Source organism: Hyperolius riggenbachi, chromosome 3 (assembly GCF_040937935.1).
Source record: "Hyperolius riggenbachi isolate aHypRig1 chromosome 3, aHypRig1.pri, whole genome shotgun sequence".
NCBI lineage: Eukaryota > Metazoa > Chordata > Amphibia > Anura > Hyperoliidae > Hyperolius > Hyperolius riggenbachi.
In genome coordinates, this window is record NC_090648.1 from 168,836,233 (window position 1) to 168,853,410 (window position 17,178).

Consider the following 17,178-nt stretch of genomic DNA (forward strand, 5'->3'; position numbering starts at 1 on the left):
TACCATCCATTGGTGGTCCTTCTGTGGTGTCTAGCACAGCAGCAGCACTTTTAAAATGCATTAGCAACAATATCTATGTCAGTTTAATTTCTGACATACTTGAAATATAGTGTGTGTGTATTTTTTACAAAAATATTATCTCTTTATAAATCCTTGCATGTAGAGACCTTTGATGACCCTTTTGCCTGAATTCCCTGCCAAGGCCTCCCATTGGTCTATTTATGTGGGTTAATTTGACATTCTCAGCAGTCAAATTAAATAGGCCCCAACAGAAAACTCTGCTTAGGCTTGGTTCACTCCTAAAAAGGTATCCAGTCCCGTCAGGTCAGTTTTGTATTGGTTTTATATGTGTTTCTAGAGGAGTGTTCACACATAAAAGGTGTACATTTCAGTATCAGTGAAACTGAAATCAGGTAAAACTGGAGCAAAACTGATAGGACAGGACAGTACTGGACTGGACCGGAAATGTACAGATTTATGTGTGAACAAAGTCTAAGCCCCAATGAGGCTTATATGAATTTTCTTCTTAGCATTCCTGATAGTCCATATGGACCAACTCTTTCTGTTTCACTGTATTTGTGTTTTTGGCTTATAAAAGATAAGTAATTATACTCCTGCCATTTTGATTTCCCCACTTTGTGGAGCAGCCAGGAATGTGTTGCTTACAATGTATTTGCTAATGCAGATTTTTAGCAATAATGCACCATTTTCTTGCTGGCAGGTTTGATACATACAAATCTAAAGATGAAAGCCTCCGACTGGCTCACTATATGAAATCCGTCCCACATGGAACCATATTGTCAGTGGCTGTGAATGATGAAGGCTCACGCCATCTAGATGATGCTGCAAGGAAAATCATGACCAAGCTGGGGAGCCGACACTTCCTTCGCCTGGGGTTCCGGTCAGTATTGTTAGGCTGGTTCCATTCACTTTACATTGAGCAGGAAGCATGGGCTAAGGAAATCATGCAGAGAGAGAGTTGTGTTAATGCGCAGCAGTAATATTCCATGAGAGGTTCCAAGTCTGTACATGTGGTCTTGTCATTGTGCCAAAGTATGTTGGCCTGAAACAACGGCAGCCCCTTCTGTATACTTTCTGTATCCTCTGTTACCCGATTATTGCCTCATTTAGTCCAACACTGTGCTTCCTTACCAGCAGAAATAAACCATTACTATTAGTTTTTATTTATATAGCTCCAACATCTTCTGTAGCGCTGCACATAGTACAAAACAAATATCGGGGAACATAAATACATGTGAAGTTCAAATCTCTGTACAATCAGGAAGTCCAGCAATACAAGTACAAATACGTACATAGTTGATGCACGGTTTACGATATTGCTAAAATTGGTACACATTCATATGATAAATGGTGTTCTCCCCAGGAATAATTGGGTGGGCGGGTTGCACTGGCCCTGAATTCCCCCGTCGCACCCCACCCGGCTACTTTTTCTTGCCACCCGGCTGTAAAAAATTTCTGGGGAGAACACTGATAAATTTCAGCCAAATAAGAAACACTAGGAGGAGATCACTGCCCTTGCAAGCTTACAATCTAGAAGGTAGTGGGGTGGAAACACTAGGGAAGGAGACACACAAGTTAGCGGATGAAGCAGTGAGACTCCACCATAGTAAATGTATATCTCACCTCAAATAATTAAGCATTACATTACCATAACATGCCAAACACCTCAAAAGATAACACAAGTTCTCATAAGAAATGGACCTAGTACCATACTGAATCTTAAAGGGGACTTAAACTGTTCATTCTAAAATTAGAAAATAGCTAGAAGAATGATACAGTACTTGTTTTGACTGTTGCTCATCTGATGCAGTACTTGCAGCAGCAGTAGATTATAATTTCAGCATTCAGCAACAAGGAACCACTATGGCAGCTCTGGAAGGTCTATGGCTGGCACTGTGAATACTGTGGTTAGCACTCCACCCCTCCTCTCTTCAACTCTCTAATCTGTGATAGGCTTGCACACCTTGTACCTCTTAGGCCACGCCTACTGGGCTGTTATAAGAGACCATGCTCACCTCTATCGCCCAGTAGCTCTAGTGAGGGAAACATCAAAACCTGGATTTTGTAGCACAAATGGGCAACTTTTAAACATATATTAATGATACATTGTTTTACATCTGCTGCATGTGCCAACAGTGTACATTTTATTTTTACACTTGAGCTCTGCTTTAAACTATTACACATTCCCATTAGAGGCCTAGAATCTTTAAAGAGAACCCCAATAATAAAAAAAATGTCATCACCATGAGCAGTGAGCCCAACCCCAGATTACATGTTAAACAGGTGAGCATTATGGGTCTGCTGCCTCAAATTAGCAGCAGCAACAGAGGATCATTCCCTATTCGGAAGTCATGCCTCACCTTTTTACGTAAAATCGTTACTGGAAAAACATGTATAATGATAATGTATATAATTATTTGAACCACAAATGCAACTAGTAAATATTTTAATGACGCATACCAGTTTATGTGACTTTTTTATCAGTATGTCTATGCCGTATCTGAAGAGAATGTTATTGTTTGCAGTCTTATAGGAGAGCAGCTGACAAGTTAAGCATGCAGCCATCAAAAGCTTTTCAATGCTAGATAAAAAAAATGTGAGCTAAGTACTCCTCAAAACTAACACAATGTTCTGAAAGGTCTATTACACATTCCAGTGGATAAAACATCACAGTTCTGCATACTTGAAGGACCAGCACCTGCAACACCAAACTGAGTGCATCACACTCTCTCGTTCTGAGGGACAAAGAAACCTCTACACATGATGTAATGCTATACTCTGACATTAATGCATACCAGCCCTGAGGGTGGCGGCACATAGCCTGCTTTTCAGTGAAATATTCAAATATTATAAAACAAAGGTCATCATGGATGAAATCATGTTTGCCATGTATATAAGTATGTTCAGGCCCGGATTTATCTCGTAGGAGCCTATAGGCACAGATATGCCGGCACCTTAGACTTTGCCCTCCATGAACCTACAAACCCCACCAAACTGCACCGCAAGTGTGCTGGCTGTCCCAGCTGTCACTTCTCCCTTACTTCCCTTGCCCATCATAGGTAACTACAGGTGCCCCTTAGTATTAGGTAGCTAGAGGAACCTCAGTATTAAGGAGCTAGAATTGCCTTCAAGTACTAGATAGCTAGAAGAACTTCAGTATTAGGTAGCTAATGGTACCCCTTACTGAAGGGCTCAGAAGGGACTGAAGGGGGACATCATCATACACCTGTAGGTATGGGCCTACAGTGCCTTATGGTAAATCCAGCCCTGAGTATGTTAGTAAATTGGCAAATAGTGATGCTCAGTTGTATGGGAATTCACGAAGAAGCATTTGATCAGGTGATAGATTTGTAAAGGTGGCCATACACTTATAGATTTGCAGCAGATTCGACCATCAGATAGATTTCTGTCAGATGCCTGTCAAGTCCAATCTGACAGCAATCTATCTGATGTGTACCACACACACTAGGAACAGATTTACAACAGATTTCAGAATGAAATCTATTGTAAATCGATCTAAATGCATTATTGGATCATTCGATCCAATGCAACTCTATGGGCCATCGATCTGCTGCCAGCTAGTCTAGATTTTCCATCCTGTCAGATAGATCAAATCCATCGAAACTAATCGAAATCGGGTGCAAATCGATGGATGGATTTAATAGAATCGATTTCTGATTGATCGATCGATTCTATGGAATCGATCGATCGATGGCTGAAATCGACCAGTGTATGGGCCCCTTAAGGATTTGATTTGCTGGTCACAATCATATGCTTAAAATCAATCAAATTAATCATATAATGGTGCTGGTGTTTTCATATGCAAAAGCAAAACCCACCAGGCTCAATAAGTGAAGTCAATACTCAATATAGCAATAGAGATTATCAGCTACAGTCTTCAGTAGCTACTATACAGCATTCTCCAGGCATAGACTAGACTACAGGAAAGTTAGCACCTGACAGCAGCTGTCATTTTAAAGATAATAAATTTGAAGACTGAAATTGAGCATGCTGCTATCACCCTAAGGGGTGTTCAGAAAAGCAGAATAGTGAGTTTAGCGTCTGTAACTCAGACCTCAGTCTTATCTTCCAGCAGCTACATGGAATTTTGTAGCACTATATTACCTCAAGAATAAGACTGTTTGTGGATGACTAGTGTTGTCACTTCTAAGTGAATGCACAAACTGACACTGGCAAATGGGAAATGCACAGGAATGTCCTGCACTCTCTCCATCGGAGTCTGAACAACAGCTCCGTTCATTCAGAAACCCATCAGCCCTCCATTCAGCTACTGAGCAAGGGGGGAGCTGTGAGCAACATCTGTCGATGACACTGCTCCTCTCAACAAGAATTAAAGCACACTTAGCTCCAGGAAAAGTAAAATTTTCAACTTAGACAGAAGACTGAATACACACAAGTTCAGATTAACATTAGTCCAGTTACTGAATAGAAGTGATTAGGTCACCACCAGACTATTCGTTTTTCTTATTGATTCCTTGCAAAAGTAGTATTAAATTCGTCTAACTGATTCTGATGACATGCTGAGGTGACTCACAGAAGACCAGGCTAAAAGTACTGTGATCTTTCCCTGTTCTGTGCTTAGTGCCAATGGGCCTGATGCACTGACCAGTAGTAATATTGCCGTGTGGAGACAGCCAGCATGCCAGGCCCCTCTATCCTCTACTGCCTCTCAAAGCTTGTCCAAGCTCATGTTTATTGCTTTCATGATACTGCTGCAGTCGAACCGGTAATATTGTTGTGTGCTGTCTCCACATGGGTGCAATAATGTGCTGTGCAGCAATGACAATGCAGTGTTGCATGCACTTTGAGTTCAATGCAGAGCTGTTTCTTCCATTGTAATGGAATAAGGTCAGTGTGCTTCTGTAAAATGCAATGTTATGGTGTGCCCAGGGCCTCAGTTGTAATGCATTTCTATAATTGTGTGTTATGAAAATGGCCCTTATGGTTTATAGTAAGGGTTTTGCCACATGAGAGGTTTTCACAACAATTTGTTTTTTTACACTGGGCATTTAATGCATGCATGACGTCTCTGGTACCTATAACCTATTCCTGAATGTGGTCTGATAAGGAAGGTTTGTATTCAGTTAATAGTAGAAGCATACCTCTATGTAAATTCACTATGTACTAACTGAATACAGGAATTTCCATAGATAGTTTATCGGAAGCTGTTGTAGCAGCACTGCCAATAACCTTTAACCTTCTCTGTCATATTTTAAAAAGTAGCAATAATTAACTGCTGTCACGATGAATGAATTATTTTTCGAAACTACAGTATATTATATTCTTTTTCTATAGATGATGTACATTTTCTACAGTTCATGTTGTTGATGCTCTCCTCACTTAGTCTGTGTTTGGGTATGTCTTATGGGCGTACATTTGAAAAAGGTGCTTGTTTAACAGGGTGCAGGACAGCGATAGTGGAATACCAGTAAAACTACAGATATTCTACAACATCCATATACTAAATATCAGTAATACTGTATTTACCCATATTTTACTATGATCTAATCGCTCCTAACTCAGACACAGAACCTTCCATTTATGGTGCCAAACCATTAACCACCCCCCTGGTGGTGGTAACCCCCCTTCCCCGGTGGTGCCTAACCCTTAACACACACACCCCCAGTGGTGTCTAACCATTAACGACCCCCCTGGTGGTGGTAACCCCCCTTTCCCGGTGGTGCCTAACCCTTAACACACACACCCCCAGTGGTGTCTAACCATTAACCACCCCCCTGGTGGTGGTAACCCCCCCTTCCCCGGTGGTGCCTAACCCTTAACACACACACACCCCCAGTGGTGTCTAACCATTAACCACCCCTCTGGTGGTGGTAACCCCCCCCCCTTCCCCAGTGGTTCCTAACCCTTAACACACACACACCCCCAGTGGTGTCTAACCATTAACCACCCCCCTAGTGGTGGTAACCCCCCCCCTTCCCTGGTGTTGCCTAACCCTTAACACACACACACACCCAGTGGTGTTGAACAATTAACCCCCCCCCCCCCCCCCCCGGTGGTGTCTAACCTTTAACACTCCCAGGTTAGCGCCTCATCTTAACCTTCCCCGGGTGAGCAATTCACCTTAACCATCGGCATCTAACCTTAAAGTGTACCAGAGATAAACATTATTAAAAGATTTATACATACCTGGGGCTTCCCTCAGCCCCATCCGCACGGATTGCTCCCATGCAGCCATCCTCAGTCTTTTCCGTCTCCTGTAACTTCGGCCAGTCTGAGCAAGCACAATGCACTCTCAGGCACAGTACTATTCTCCGCTGGAGAGCACTGTGCTTGCGCAGACTGGCCGCGGCTGGCCGAAGTTACAAGACCCGGTACAGAAGATGGAAAAGACTGAGGACGGCGGCGTGGGAGCGATCCGTGTGGATGGGGCTGGAGGAAGCCCCAGGTATGTATAAATCTTTTAATAATGTTTATCTCTGGTTTTCTTTAACACACTCCCATTGTGCCTAACCTTAACCCCGACATCTTGTTTAAAAGGGCACCCACTATAACAGCAGGCAATGTCTTAAACAAGTTGCATCTTGCGCCATTTTTAACTGCTCCTTCTTTTGGGTATGTAGTGCATGGCTGCATGCCAGGTGCCATGCACAGTAACCTAATGCAGCCAGTCAGAGGGATTATTATTGTTACTGCATTCTTTTATTGAATTCTGACCTCCGATCATTTGTTAGAAATTATTGTACATCATTGTTCTGTGCATTCTATGAAATAAAAAAAAAACACTTCATCTGGATGTTTTTTTCCACGATGCTGTGTCTTTGAGCCGTGACACATTACCACATAACGTACACAGACAGTCTGTGTGAGTTCAGTCCTGTTGGTTACAAAGCGTTAGTATGTGAAGTGACTGGTTCCTCCTCCTAAAATACAGGTTGTTCTGTTTATTCCAGACACCCCTGGAGTTTTATCACCGTGAAAGGCGATCCATCCAGCTCTGTGGAGGACTACGTGGACTACCATGGTACAGCCAAACTCTTTACTGTCTGCCTTTGTGACATCCCCAGTCCTGTTTGTCTTGTGAAATACACTTCAGATTAGTTTGCCCTATGTGGTAATGGCATAAATATTCATATTGTTTACTTAATAATTAGAATATTGTACAAAACAGAGCACTTGCAGTCCTCCCTATCCTATCTGTCAGGAACAGATATACAATTTCCACTTGTGCTAATTAAGTGCAGGCATAAGATAGAGCTGGCAGAAATCCAGCTCTTTATTGTATTAGCTTTCATTATTTTTCTCTTGCCTGAAACAAACTTTCATAAATGCTATAAAGTGGATCCCTTTCTCTGAAACTGTCCAGCTGAAAGGAGAGAATGCGTTTCCACATCAGAAACCCCATGCAAGCCACTGTAATAGGTGTTTCTATAAATGGTGTTACTTTTGGTAGGGATGAATTGTACACTTGCCCACTGCCAGGACGAGGTCCTCCAGCACCTAAAACTGAGACACCAAAGTGCGCCGCTCCATCCCTCCAACCTCAACCAGCACACACTGATTGCTATTAAACTAAGAGGCGCCCCAGTGCCCCCAACACCTTAATCTCTAGTTATGGTATCTGGCTTGCAGTCACTGCCATGTATCCCCTTTTCGTATTTATCTCTGCTTCATACACATTAGGGGAATGATAGCTGAGTGAGTTGTCGCCCCCTCCTACACTGTGCCCTGAGGCTGTAGCCTCTCTCGCCTCTGCCTCGTCCCTGCCCACTGCATCGCCCCGGAGACTTGCACACTTCATGTAATGCGACCTGGAAGTATCCAAATCGCCACATTCCCGACACAAAGTCAATTGGTGATGCGGTACATGTGAATAATGAGGGTGCGACGCGGCCGCATGCGCAGACCGACGGGAAATCCCGGTGATGTACTTACTGCCCAGCAGGGAGTGCATCAGTGAGCAGGGGGGTACACTATGCATATGACCCTGTCGCCGCCCCATGGCGCAGGGTCATGTGAATGCTGATTCCTGAGATGCCGTGTTGCAGTGGCAGGCTCCCCTGCTGCACAATCACTGCACCGCTTAGGTGTAAAAGGGGCCCATGCAAACCTGAAGAAGTGAGAGGCATGTGTTGTCTGCCATATTTATTTCTTTTTAAATAATACCGTTGCCTGGTTTCCTGCTGATCTTTCATACATTAGTGTCTGAATCACTCACCTGAAACCAGTATGCAGCTAATCCAGACTTCAGTCAGAGCAGCTGATCTGCATCCTTATTCAGGGTCTATGGCTAAACGTATTAGAGGCAGAATAGCAATCAGCACAGCAATTTGCATTGTTCAGAAGGAAATAAATATGTCAGCCTCCATATTCCTCTCACCTCAGGCTCCCTTTAAATACCAGTGCCACTATAAGCAATGTATGCAATCAAACTCAGCCTCATTTATATAGATAACAGCACTAATTTTTTTAACAATTACAGTGCAGGAAAATAGAAGAGGACCTTAGGCAAATTTTGGTAGGACTATTACTATACAGTATGTACCTATGTATATCTCATCATATCACGTCAGTTCAGGTACAATTTAAATAGTGTGCTATGTACCCCTATTTTGATGTTACAAAATCAGTTACATAATATTGCTAAATGGAATATCTTGAACAGCGGCCCTCCACAAATGTTATTGGTGATCTGCAGAGTCAAATTATGTCTCCGTCTATCAGAGGACTAAAGGAATCCTAACATAGCTATAACATCAGTCAATATGTGTAGTCTATTTAACTTTAGCATGTCCCCTGTTAAGAATATACTAAAATGTCCCTGTCCCTGAACGCCTTCAAATTGTGGTGCTGGAGAAGACTTTTGAGAGTCTCTCATACACGGTTAGATAGTGCTTTTCAATCGAGCCGCTGATGGCTCGATTGATAAGATCCAACCTGTCCGATCACCGCGGCGGATCGATACCGCGCTCGATCCCCGCGGGCGCACAATAGTAAAAAACGAAGCGCTGAAAAGAAGCGCCCGCGGGGACGAGCGGGAATCAATCCACGTGCACGTGCGGACGAGCGGTGACGCGCCAGCATCGAGCCGCTGGCTCGATAAAGGCGCATAAACGAACCGTGTATGCCCAGCATTAGACTGCAAGAAGATCAAATCAGTCAATCCTTAAAGAAATTAACCCTGACTGTTCATTGAAGGAGTAATGCTGAAGATGAAATACTTTGGACACATAATGAATAGGGAGGACTCATTTTGCAGTAGGAGAACAGAGGCGCCAGTAGAATAAAAGTGGATAAAACCTTTAAAATTTGCTAGGAGGAAGTGGTGGACTTACCTCCATAAAGCAGACACGAAAAACTGTCTGAAAAGTAGCAATCACATTTATTATATAGTACCCCAAAAGTGCAACGCGTTTCGCAGGCCGAGCCCGCTTCATCAGGCAATAAACGTGGGGACAAAACAGAATTCCAGCAATAGCAGGTGTAGCGCCTCAGGGAGGACTCATTGGAGAAGACCCTGATGCTGGGAAAGATCTAGTGCAAAAGGAGGAGGGGACAGCAGAGAATGAGATGGCTGTATAGTATCATGGAAGCAATATGAACTTGGACAAGTTTTGGGAGGCAATAGAAGATAGAGGGGGCTGGTGTGCTGTGATCCATGGGGTCACAAAGAGTCAGACATGACTGAATAGCGACTGAACAACAACAAAGTTGTCCACAGTCATATTTGCCACATGTGATGGTCTGAATAAAATGCAAAGGTAGGATGTGCTGTAGAAGACACTATGTGCCTCACTAGAAGCTATATTCTTTCACAGTATTCCAATAAAAGACAAAACTGGCTCCCTTCCATAACTATCCATGACAAATACAAGACACAATGTCCAACACTCTCCAACCATCGAATGATGTTCCTTAATTCCTTAATCAGTTGAGCATCACATCAAATGACAGGATGGCCACTCAGGCTCACATGTTTCTCAGGTGTGTTTCATCAGCGAATTTGGGTTCTGGGCATTTGGCCTTGATGATCCCTATAGAATTGCATTAATTTCAGGGGGGATTTGCCCACACATTGTTCTTTGTACTCTTATCCCAATTTGATCCAAATACTTTAACAAAATGGCACAGTATCTGAGGATTGTGGGAAATGCAATTCCCAGGAGGAAATTACTACACAGGTCCAGAAAGGTTATGGCAAGCTAATACAAAGCAGTATTCTTATTATATCAGCAGTAATGAAGTACGTTGCATGGTTGTTGAATGAATAAAAGACCATGAAAAATAGTGTATTTGGTCTCCTCAGAGTTTCACGTTAGCAACACTTTACTACATATTTTATTTAACAGAACTTATTTTTTTAGCAGTTAACATTGCAGATTCACTGAAGAGTCTCCTGGCTTTGCGTGATCTCTGCTGTACAATAACCACTTCCTATACGTACTTGTAGTCTTTGCATGGAGCTCTGTATAAAAAGAAATAATGACATGTGGCCGGGAGAAATATGACTCTGTAGTCTGGGTTTTCCTGCTTGTCTCCCTGCCGTTCTGTATGATTTCATGTGTCCAGTTACCTGCTGCCCTTCATACACTAAACATCCTTTCTGGGCTATTTATATGTTTGGCAGGAAGCAGAGGATCTGCAGTAGCTCGAGTGCACAAACTTTTCCAGGCTGAAAATGGTGAATACTTCAACGTTTCTTCCTCCAGCGAGTGGGTTCAGGGTAAGCCAAAGCCAATCACTTTTAATATGTTACAAAAAAAGCCTAGATTTCCCTACAGCAAAATAAAGACTCATTTATTGCAATCTGAAATGTGTTTCTCTGTCTCGCAAATGCAGTGTTGTGTCACCAAACCACAATTAGATACATTTGCCATATTTGCTTTGCTTCGTGTCATATTAGTTCATTACTGTTGTGGTTTAGCGCTGTGCTGTTAGGAAACACATGGGCCATTTGTCTGGGAAGCTGAGCTCCTGCAGAAACCTCGGAGTTTGCTGCAGATCACTCAGTCCAGACTGCACATGGAAATGTATGAGCTTCCAGTTGTCCAGCACAGACCTCCCTTTTAACTCACTCGCTTGTTTGCTGATCTTGGCTGCCCGAGGTTTCTGGTTTTGGCCTAAGCCTGGCGACAACAGCAAATGTACTGTCCTAATTTCATTATTGCACCAATTTATTGCTCAACCTGAAAATGTCACTTGCTATTTTTAATTACAGAAAAAGTCTGCTTTTATTGGCATGGGATTTTCTTTTTAAAGAATGTCCTGTGTGCAAGAGACTGGACTTTAATTTTTCCTTAGCTTGTTGCATACTTCACTGTACACTTTAGATTTTGTATGGGGGGCCATAGGTTGTTATGGCAGTTATTTTAGCTTTCTGGAACCAGATATAGTGAATGATGGATTTTGTTTGCTGTGGGCTAAAGCCCTTTGAACACTCAATTCTGGTTAAATGCTAAGAAGATGTTTATGGATGTACCTATCTTAGTCTTCGGAATCTATTACATGATTACATTACATGATCAAGTCAACCACATCTATGATGTCTCTTATGGACAATCATGACCTGTAAATAAATCTTGATTTAAAAAAGATGAAAACTGCTATAGTTTGCAGTGCTTTGACAAAACGAACTTTAGGCTCCCTTTAGCTGAAACCTTAAAGTGGCCTACACTGGTCGATTTCTTTATTGATATCTGTCCGATTCAATCATTTGATTGAATCTGCTTGAAATCAATGCTGCAAACATTTCCCAATTGATCTATTTTAGGCCAACGTCGATAGTCGCGTTCAGTTTCGCAATGGGTGATATGCGGTGTACGCAGCGAAGCTTACAATAACTTGTCTGCTGGCTCGTGTTTTCTCTCCACTGTTGGGCGCTCCTCCCTGTCTCTTCTCTTCCAGGGCACCTGTGTCACATCACAAACACTAGAGATCAAACAATAGAGGCCTCTAGTGGTCAAGTAAGGGACATGCTACAGTGCCTTTAGTGTTTGGCACCTCTAGAATTTGTAATGGGACACAGTGTACCTGGGAGAGAAGAGACAGAGAGGAGCGTCCAGCAGTAGAAAGAATACACACACCAGTGGACAGGTGAGTGTAAGCTCTGTTTCCTACACTCTGAACAGCCTAAAGGCAGGGGGGAGTGGGAGACCTGAGTACCCCAAAATCAATTGAAAATGTGAACAGTATGTGGAGGAATTTGATTAGATAGATCCCTCTATGATCTGAGAGGGATCTCTCTGTTGGCCACATTGACCAGTGTATGGCCAGCTTTAGGGGTCTTCGCAGAATGAGAGGAGTCATGGTCTTCCATAGCTTGCACTAAAGCTTATGTAGCCTGAAACACTTGTGTTTGTAATCTGGAATCTATCGTTCTGCGTGTTCTAGCCTTTTATCCTCCAGAGATTCTGTATGAACAAACGGCCACTTGGGTATAAAGGAATGCTTTGCATGGCTCTACCCGCTGTTCATTTATAAGGAATAATTCCCTTATTTTTGTATAATGATGATCTAAAAAATGATGATCTAAAAAATAGGCAATGATGATCTAAAAAATAGGCAATGCTGTACATGGACAGTGAGAGAACCTATAGGCTGACTTTTGTGCTACCAAAACTCTTAGCATGCCAGCAAGAAAGACATAAATTGCCCTCCTTGTCTTCTCCAGCCAACGTACCTTAGAATCTTGATTTATTTATAGGACTTTGGCAGTACTGACATTTTCAATTCATGGAACGAAACACAGCTGGGCAACTGCTATTCATTATAAAGGATCATATTATTAATAGCAGGAATTTATCCATAGCCAGATCTGATGTGAATCTGGAGAGGCTGAAATTCAAACTGTATCCATTTGTGTTGGCAGACAAAACAAAGTTCTCCAATATGATCTCAAAACAGTGCAATAGATTTTCAGCTGCGCGCAGATCTGTAATCCACTTCTGTCATCTTGCTGAAAATCGGCATGTAATTCTGTCATGGGCCGCAGTTTAGATTTCTCTTTTGCTACTTGCTAATAAACAAGTTAATCTGGCTGACCTGTGATGTGAGCCTTGTGTGTTCTGCATTCCAGATGTGGATTGGACAGAGTGGGTTGACAAGTATGAGAGCGCTCGCCACAGACACACGGAGAAACTGACTGAATTCAGAGTGAGACATCCTGGGAAAATCTGCACCAATCCCATTGACATCCAGGTAGGTGATACCACAGTGCCAGGGCAAGTTATGCCAATACACCAGGGCAAAAGCTCTGGGTCGCCTCCTACCTGCATAAACTCCCCAAAATAACTATCTCTGACTGTCATTAAAAAAGAGACTACAGTGGAACCTTGGTTTACAGGCATAATTTGTTCCAGAAACATGTTTACAATCCAAAGCACTCAAAGCGAATTCCCCCATAAGAATTAATGGCAACCCAGATGATTCGTTCCACAATCCAAAAACATTTATAAAAAAAATATATAATACTGTATAAAGTAAAGATGCATACAGTAAAACAAACTAACCTGCACTTTTAAAAGAATTAAGACTGGTGGAAATAAGAGGTTGGGGGCTATTGTGTGGTAAGACTTTCACTGTAACTGGAAATCTGACATTATAACGAACATAATCATTGACTTGGCTCACCCCAACCTTTTTCTTTTTGTGTGGCTTTAACAAGGAACTTATCCAATGCCAGTTTAATGTTGCCTCCTTTTGAGGATTTCATGGAAATGGGACATTGTACAGTGCCTACACTCAGATTACGTCCAATCCTGCAACGTGAAAAGGAAAAGAACCATCAGCTCAGTTGTGATGACGTTGCACATATATACACACTGTGCTTGTATATCAAGACGTTGCTTATCAAGTTTTACTGTACTTAGTTCTTTTAAATGCACACATAATTAAATGTGGTTTAAAGTGGTTTGAAACTCAGCATTTCTTCTTTCCTGTAAAAAAAAAAAAATATTTACAGCCTTAAACCTACTACCAGAAAAAAAAATGCAGCAGAACAGCATTCAAACAGTTAAACACAGCAGTTTGTTCTTCAGTGGAAAGCTCCTTCAGCTTATGATCCGCATCCAAAGAGGCGATAACATCTTTTGTTTACATTCCTCAGTTGATACGATTAGTTACAGCCAGGCACATGAAGAAACGGAGCTGCTAGGAGCTGACAAGCAGAGACAGATGATACATTATTTACTAGAGAGCTGCTATATTTGCATTATATATAGCATTATATATAGCATTAAAAATCTACTAATAAAATGCAATGGCAGCTTTCAGAACAGGTAAACTGTGCTCTGGCACCTTGTAATTTGTAAACAGGCAATATTACTTCTGCACAAAAACAAACATAACTGTATGGGTAATAAAAAGAAGAAAACAAAGTTTTATTGAATGTTATATCAGTGTTTTATTCCACTTTAAGTGTGCCTTAGAAAAGAGTAGTAGGAGAGACCCTCTGGCATTTCATATAATATTGTATCTTTAGTCTAATAAATGTAGAAATTGTGATGTAATAGGCTCTGTAGAGTTTAGTAGGTACGATAACTGTACACAATGAGCTCAGTGTAAATTGAGTGAATGGGAGAGCAGAAACACCATGGGGTTATTATTGTGCTGTCCGTCTCATAGTTAATAAAACATCAGATTTCACACCCAGGAACAGCTATTTCCCATTGCTAACCAAAAATAAAGCCGCATGCAGCACATCCTGCGATATCCTTTCTTGTGGTCTCAGTAGGCATGTTAAGCTCTTCTGGTATGGCTGGGCTTGTTATCTGAATGGTTCCCGAGCATGCAGCTCACAAAGCCCCGCAGAGGGAGCAGGATCACCTGCCTTCACTTCCCACTAGGTAGGGAATTAGGCGGAGGGCCATCAAACGACCTCACAGAAAGCATTGAAACTTGCTGTTTGGTTTAACAACGGGGAAGAAAATCCCATCTTAAATAATAAATTATCAAACAAAGGCCATATTATCAGTGAATGGAAAACAGCGCATAAACCATATCATTTTCACAAATATTATGCTGGCTCTCACAAGAACAAAGGCAGTCAAGTCCCAACTGGCTAAGCCAACAAAATAGGCAAAGTTCTGATATTTACATGCAGTGAATGGCTAGATCTATTGGTACAATGTGGACAAATGTCGTTCATCTAAAATAAAAGCAAACATTGAACACATATTTTCGGATTGTTTGTAAACCTATTTAAATTCAGCCTGGACTAAAAATGTGGTAACTGTTTTTTTTATAGGGACAGAAATTGTCATGAGCTTATATTGCCATGTGAGTTGGACAACTTTGGTCATTTTTTTATTCACAGGAACATATAAATCATTGCAATGAAGTATACTGAGTGCATAAAAACAACTTTCTTTTCTGCTATCAGTACTGTGGTGCAGTTAGTCATCACTGCACTCATCTATAGAAGATTGTCAAGACTGCACAATAGCATTAACTTGCTTACCACTCGTTGGCCTCCTTCCCTCTTGATGCAACAGAACAGGCTGATTGACTGTAGCCAAGCAGCATGACTCTACAGCGATCATCTCTTAAACTGTCATTTGGAACAATTACATAACAATAGGGACAGGGCTTAGCTTTACAGCATGTCCGATCATGAAAGCAAACCTGAAGTGCAAGAAAAACCTTATGATATAATGAATTGCATGTGTAGTATGGATAATGAATAGAACATTAGTAGCAAAGAAAGGAGTCTCATTTTTATTTTCAGATATCATTTTGTTATATTTGCAGTTTAGAAACCACACACTGTCTTTTAAGCGATAGAACAAAGCAGAAATAATGACCCTATGAACTTTCCTGCAGTAAAACCTTATCTCTAGCTTTCTCTCACGGTTTCTTGGTTGTTTAAGAGCTTCAGCAAACAGGACTTTATTCGACCCAGTGGGTCATAGAGCTCAGAGAAGCTCTTCTGCATAGATAACAACTGAAGATTTTAAACTCTTCCTGAAATGGAAAACAACATGAGACTCTTTTCTTTGCTACCAATGTTCTATTTCTTATGCTAGGTACACACCATAGAATTTTCTGCTAGATTTACCTGTCCGATATGAATTTTTGATTGATTTTTTGATTTTCCAATCTTTTTTTTAAATCATTTTTTCAATCATTTTTTTATTTATCATTTTCGTTCAGTTCTATGAAAATTAATAAAAAACAAAACAAAAAACAATTTAAAAAACGATTAGAAAATCAAAAAATCAAGCAAAATTCAGATTGGACGTGTTGGAAAAAGTCGATCTGGCAGGTAAATCTAACAGAAAATTGTATGGTGTGTACCTAGCATTAGCTGTAGTACACATACAATTCATTATCTCCGAAGTTTATTTCCACTTCAGGTTTGCTCTAACAAGCAGCAGCAATGCCTTGTGGGAGACTATACACTTTGAAAAGGCTCCCTAAATGATCACAAATGATCATTAACGGACAACCTAACATGCAGGTCCAGTATTAACTCTGCGCTTTACTTAGCTCATTGATGATGCTCAGAGGCAAATTGGTTGGGGATGTCCATATGTTCTCTAGTTTGATTGCATTAGAGTAAGTAAGAAATGTCCTGGAACAATGTGCAGAAAGGTGTATTGTATTATCTGTCGATGAAAATCTTTACCCGTTAACATGTATTCTTTGCTTCCCAGGTCACTACATTGAATGGAGCCAGTATACCAGTGCAGGTCCATTATAAAGGTGGCCATGATTACAGGTTTGAGTGTCGGGAGAATGACCAGGTCTATTCACCATGTCCAAATTACAGAGTCAGATTCCTGTGTGGAAAGCCAGGTATGTTTATCATAATTTTCCTGAAACTAGACTAGAGGGAGCAAACACAAAATGCATCCTCTCAGAGCTAAGGAGCATTCATTGTTATTAAGGAAATAAAACAAGACTTAACAGAGCAAACACATTTAACATGAAGGCATCCATGTCAGTTCCATTATAAGCAACCCCTGATGGGAGCATCATTGTTTTGATATTGTGGTATTGTGTGGGTTTCCTAATGTAGTCACTTTCAATTTTCTGTTTATTTTTCTGGCAACGTTTGACTTCATCAGTTGAAACTGTGTTAAAGTTCCAAACAATTTTATTAAATACAGATCTGAGGACAAATCAGGTTTTCTGGGGAAAATAACTTGTTTTTGAGTAGCTGGGTACAGCTTGCATAAC

At 41.3% G+C, this 17,178-nt stretch overlaps 1 protein-coding gene across 3 annotated transcripts in view; it reads left to right on the forward strand.

Annotated features, from left to right (window-relative positions):
- CEMIP (cell migration inducing hyaluronidase 1) overlaps positions 1 to 17,178 on the forward strand; it is a 230,134-nt gene that overhangs the window by 132,099 nt on the left and 80,857 nt on the right. For all 3 annotated transcript variants that reach the window (XM_068275228.1, XM_068275229.1, XM_068275230.1), the window contains exons 6-10: positions 722 to 901; positions 6,954 to 7,024; positions 10,628 to 10,723; positions 13,076 to 13,197; positions 16,653 to 16,794. In XM_068275228.1, the coding sequence (XP_068131329.1) occupies positions 722 to 901; positions 6,954 to 7,024; positions 10,628 to 10,723; positions 13,076 to 13,197; positions 16,653 to 16,794 (611 nt within the window). The remainder of the gene's footprint in view (positions 1 to 721; positions 902 to 6,953; positions 7,025 to 10,627; positions 10,724 to 13,075; positions 13,198 to 16,652; positions 16,795 to 17,178) is intronic.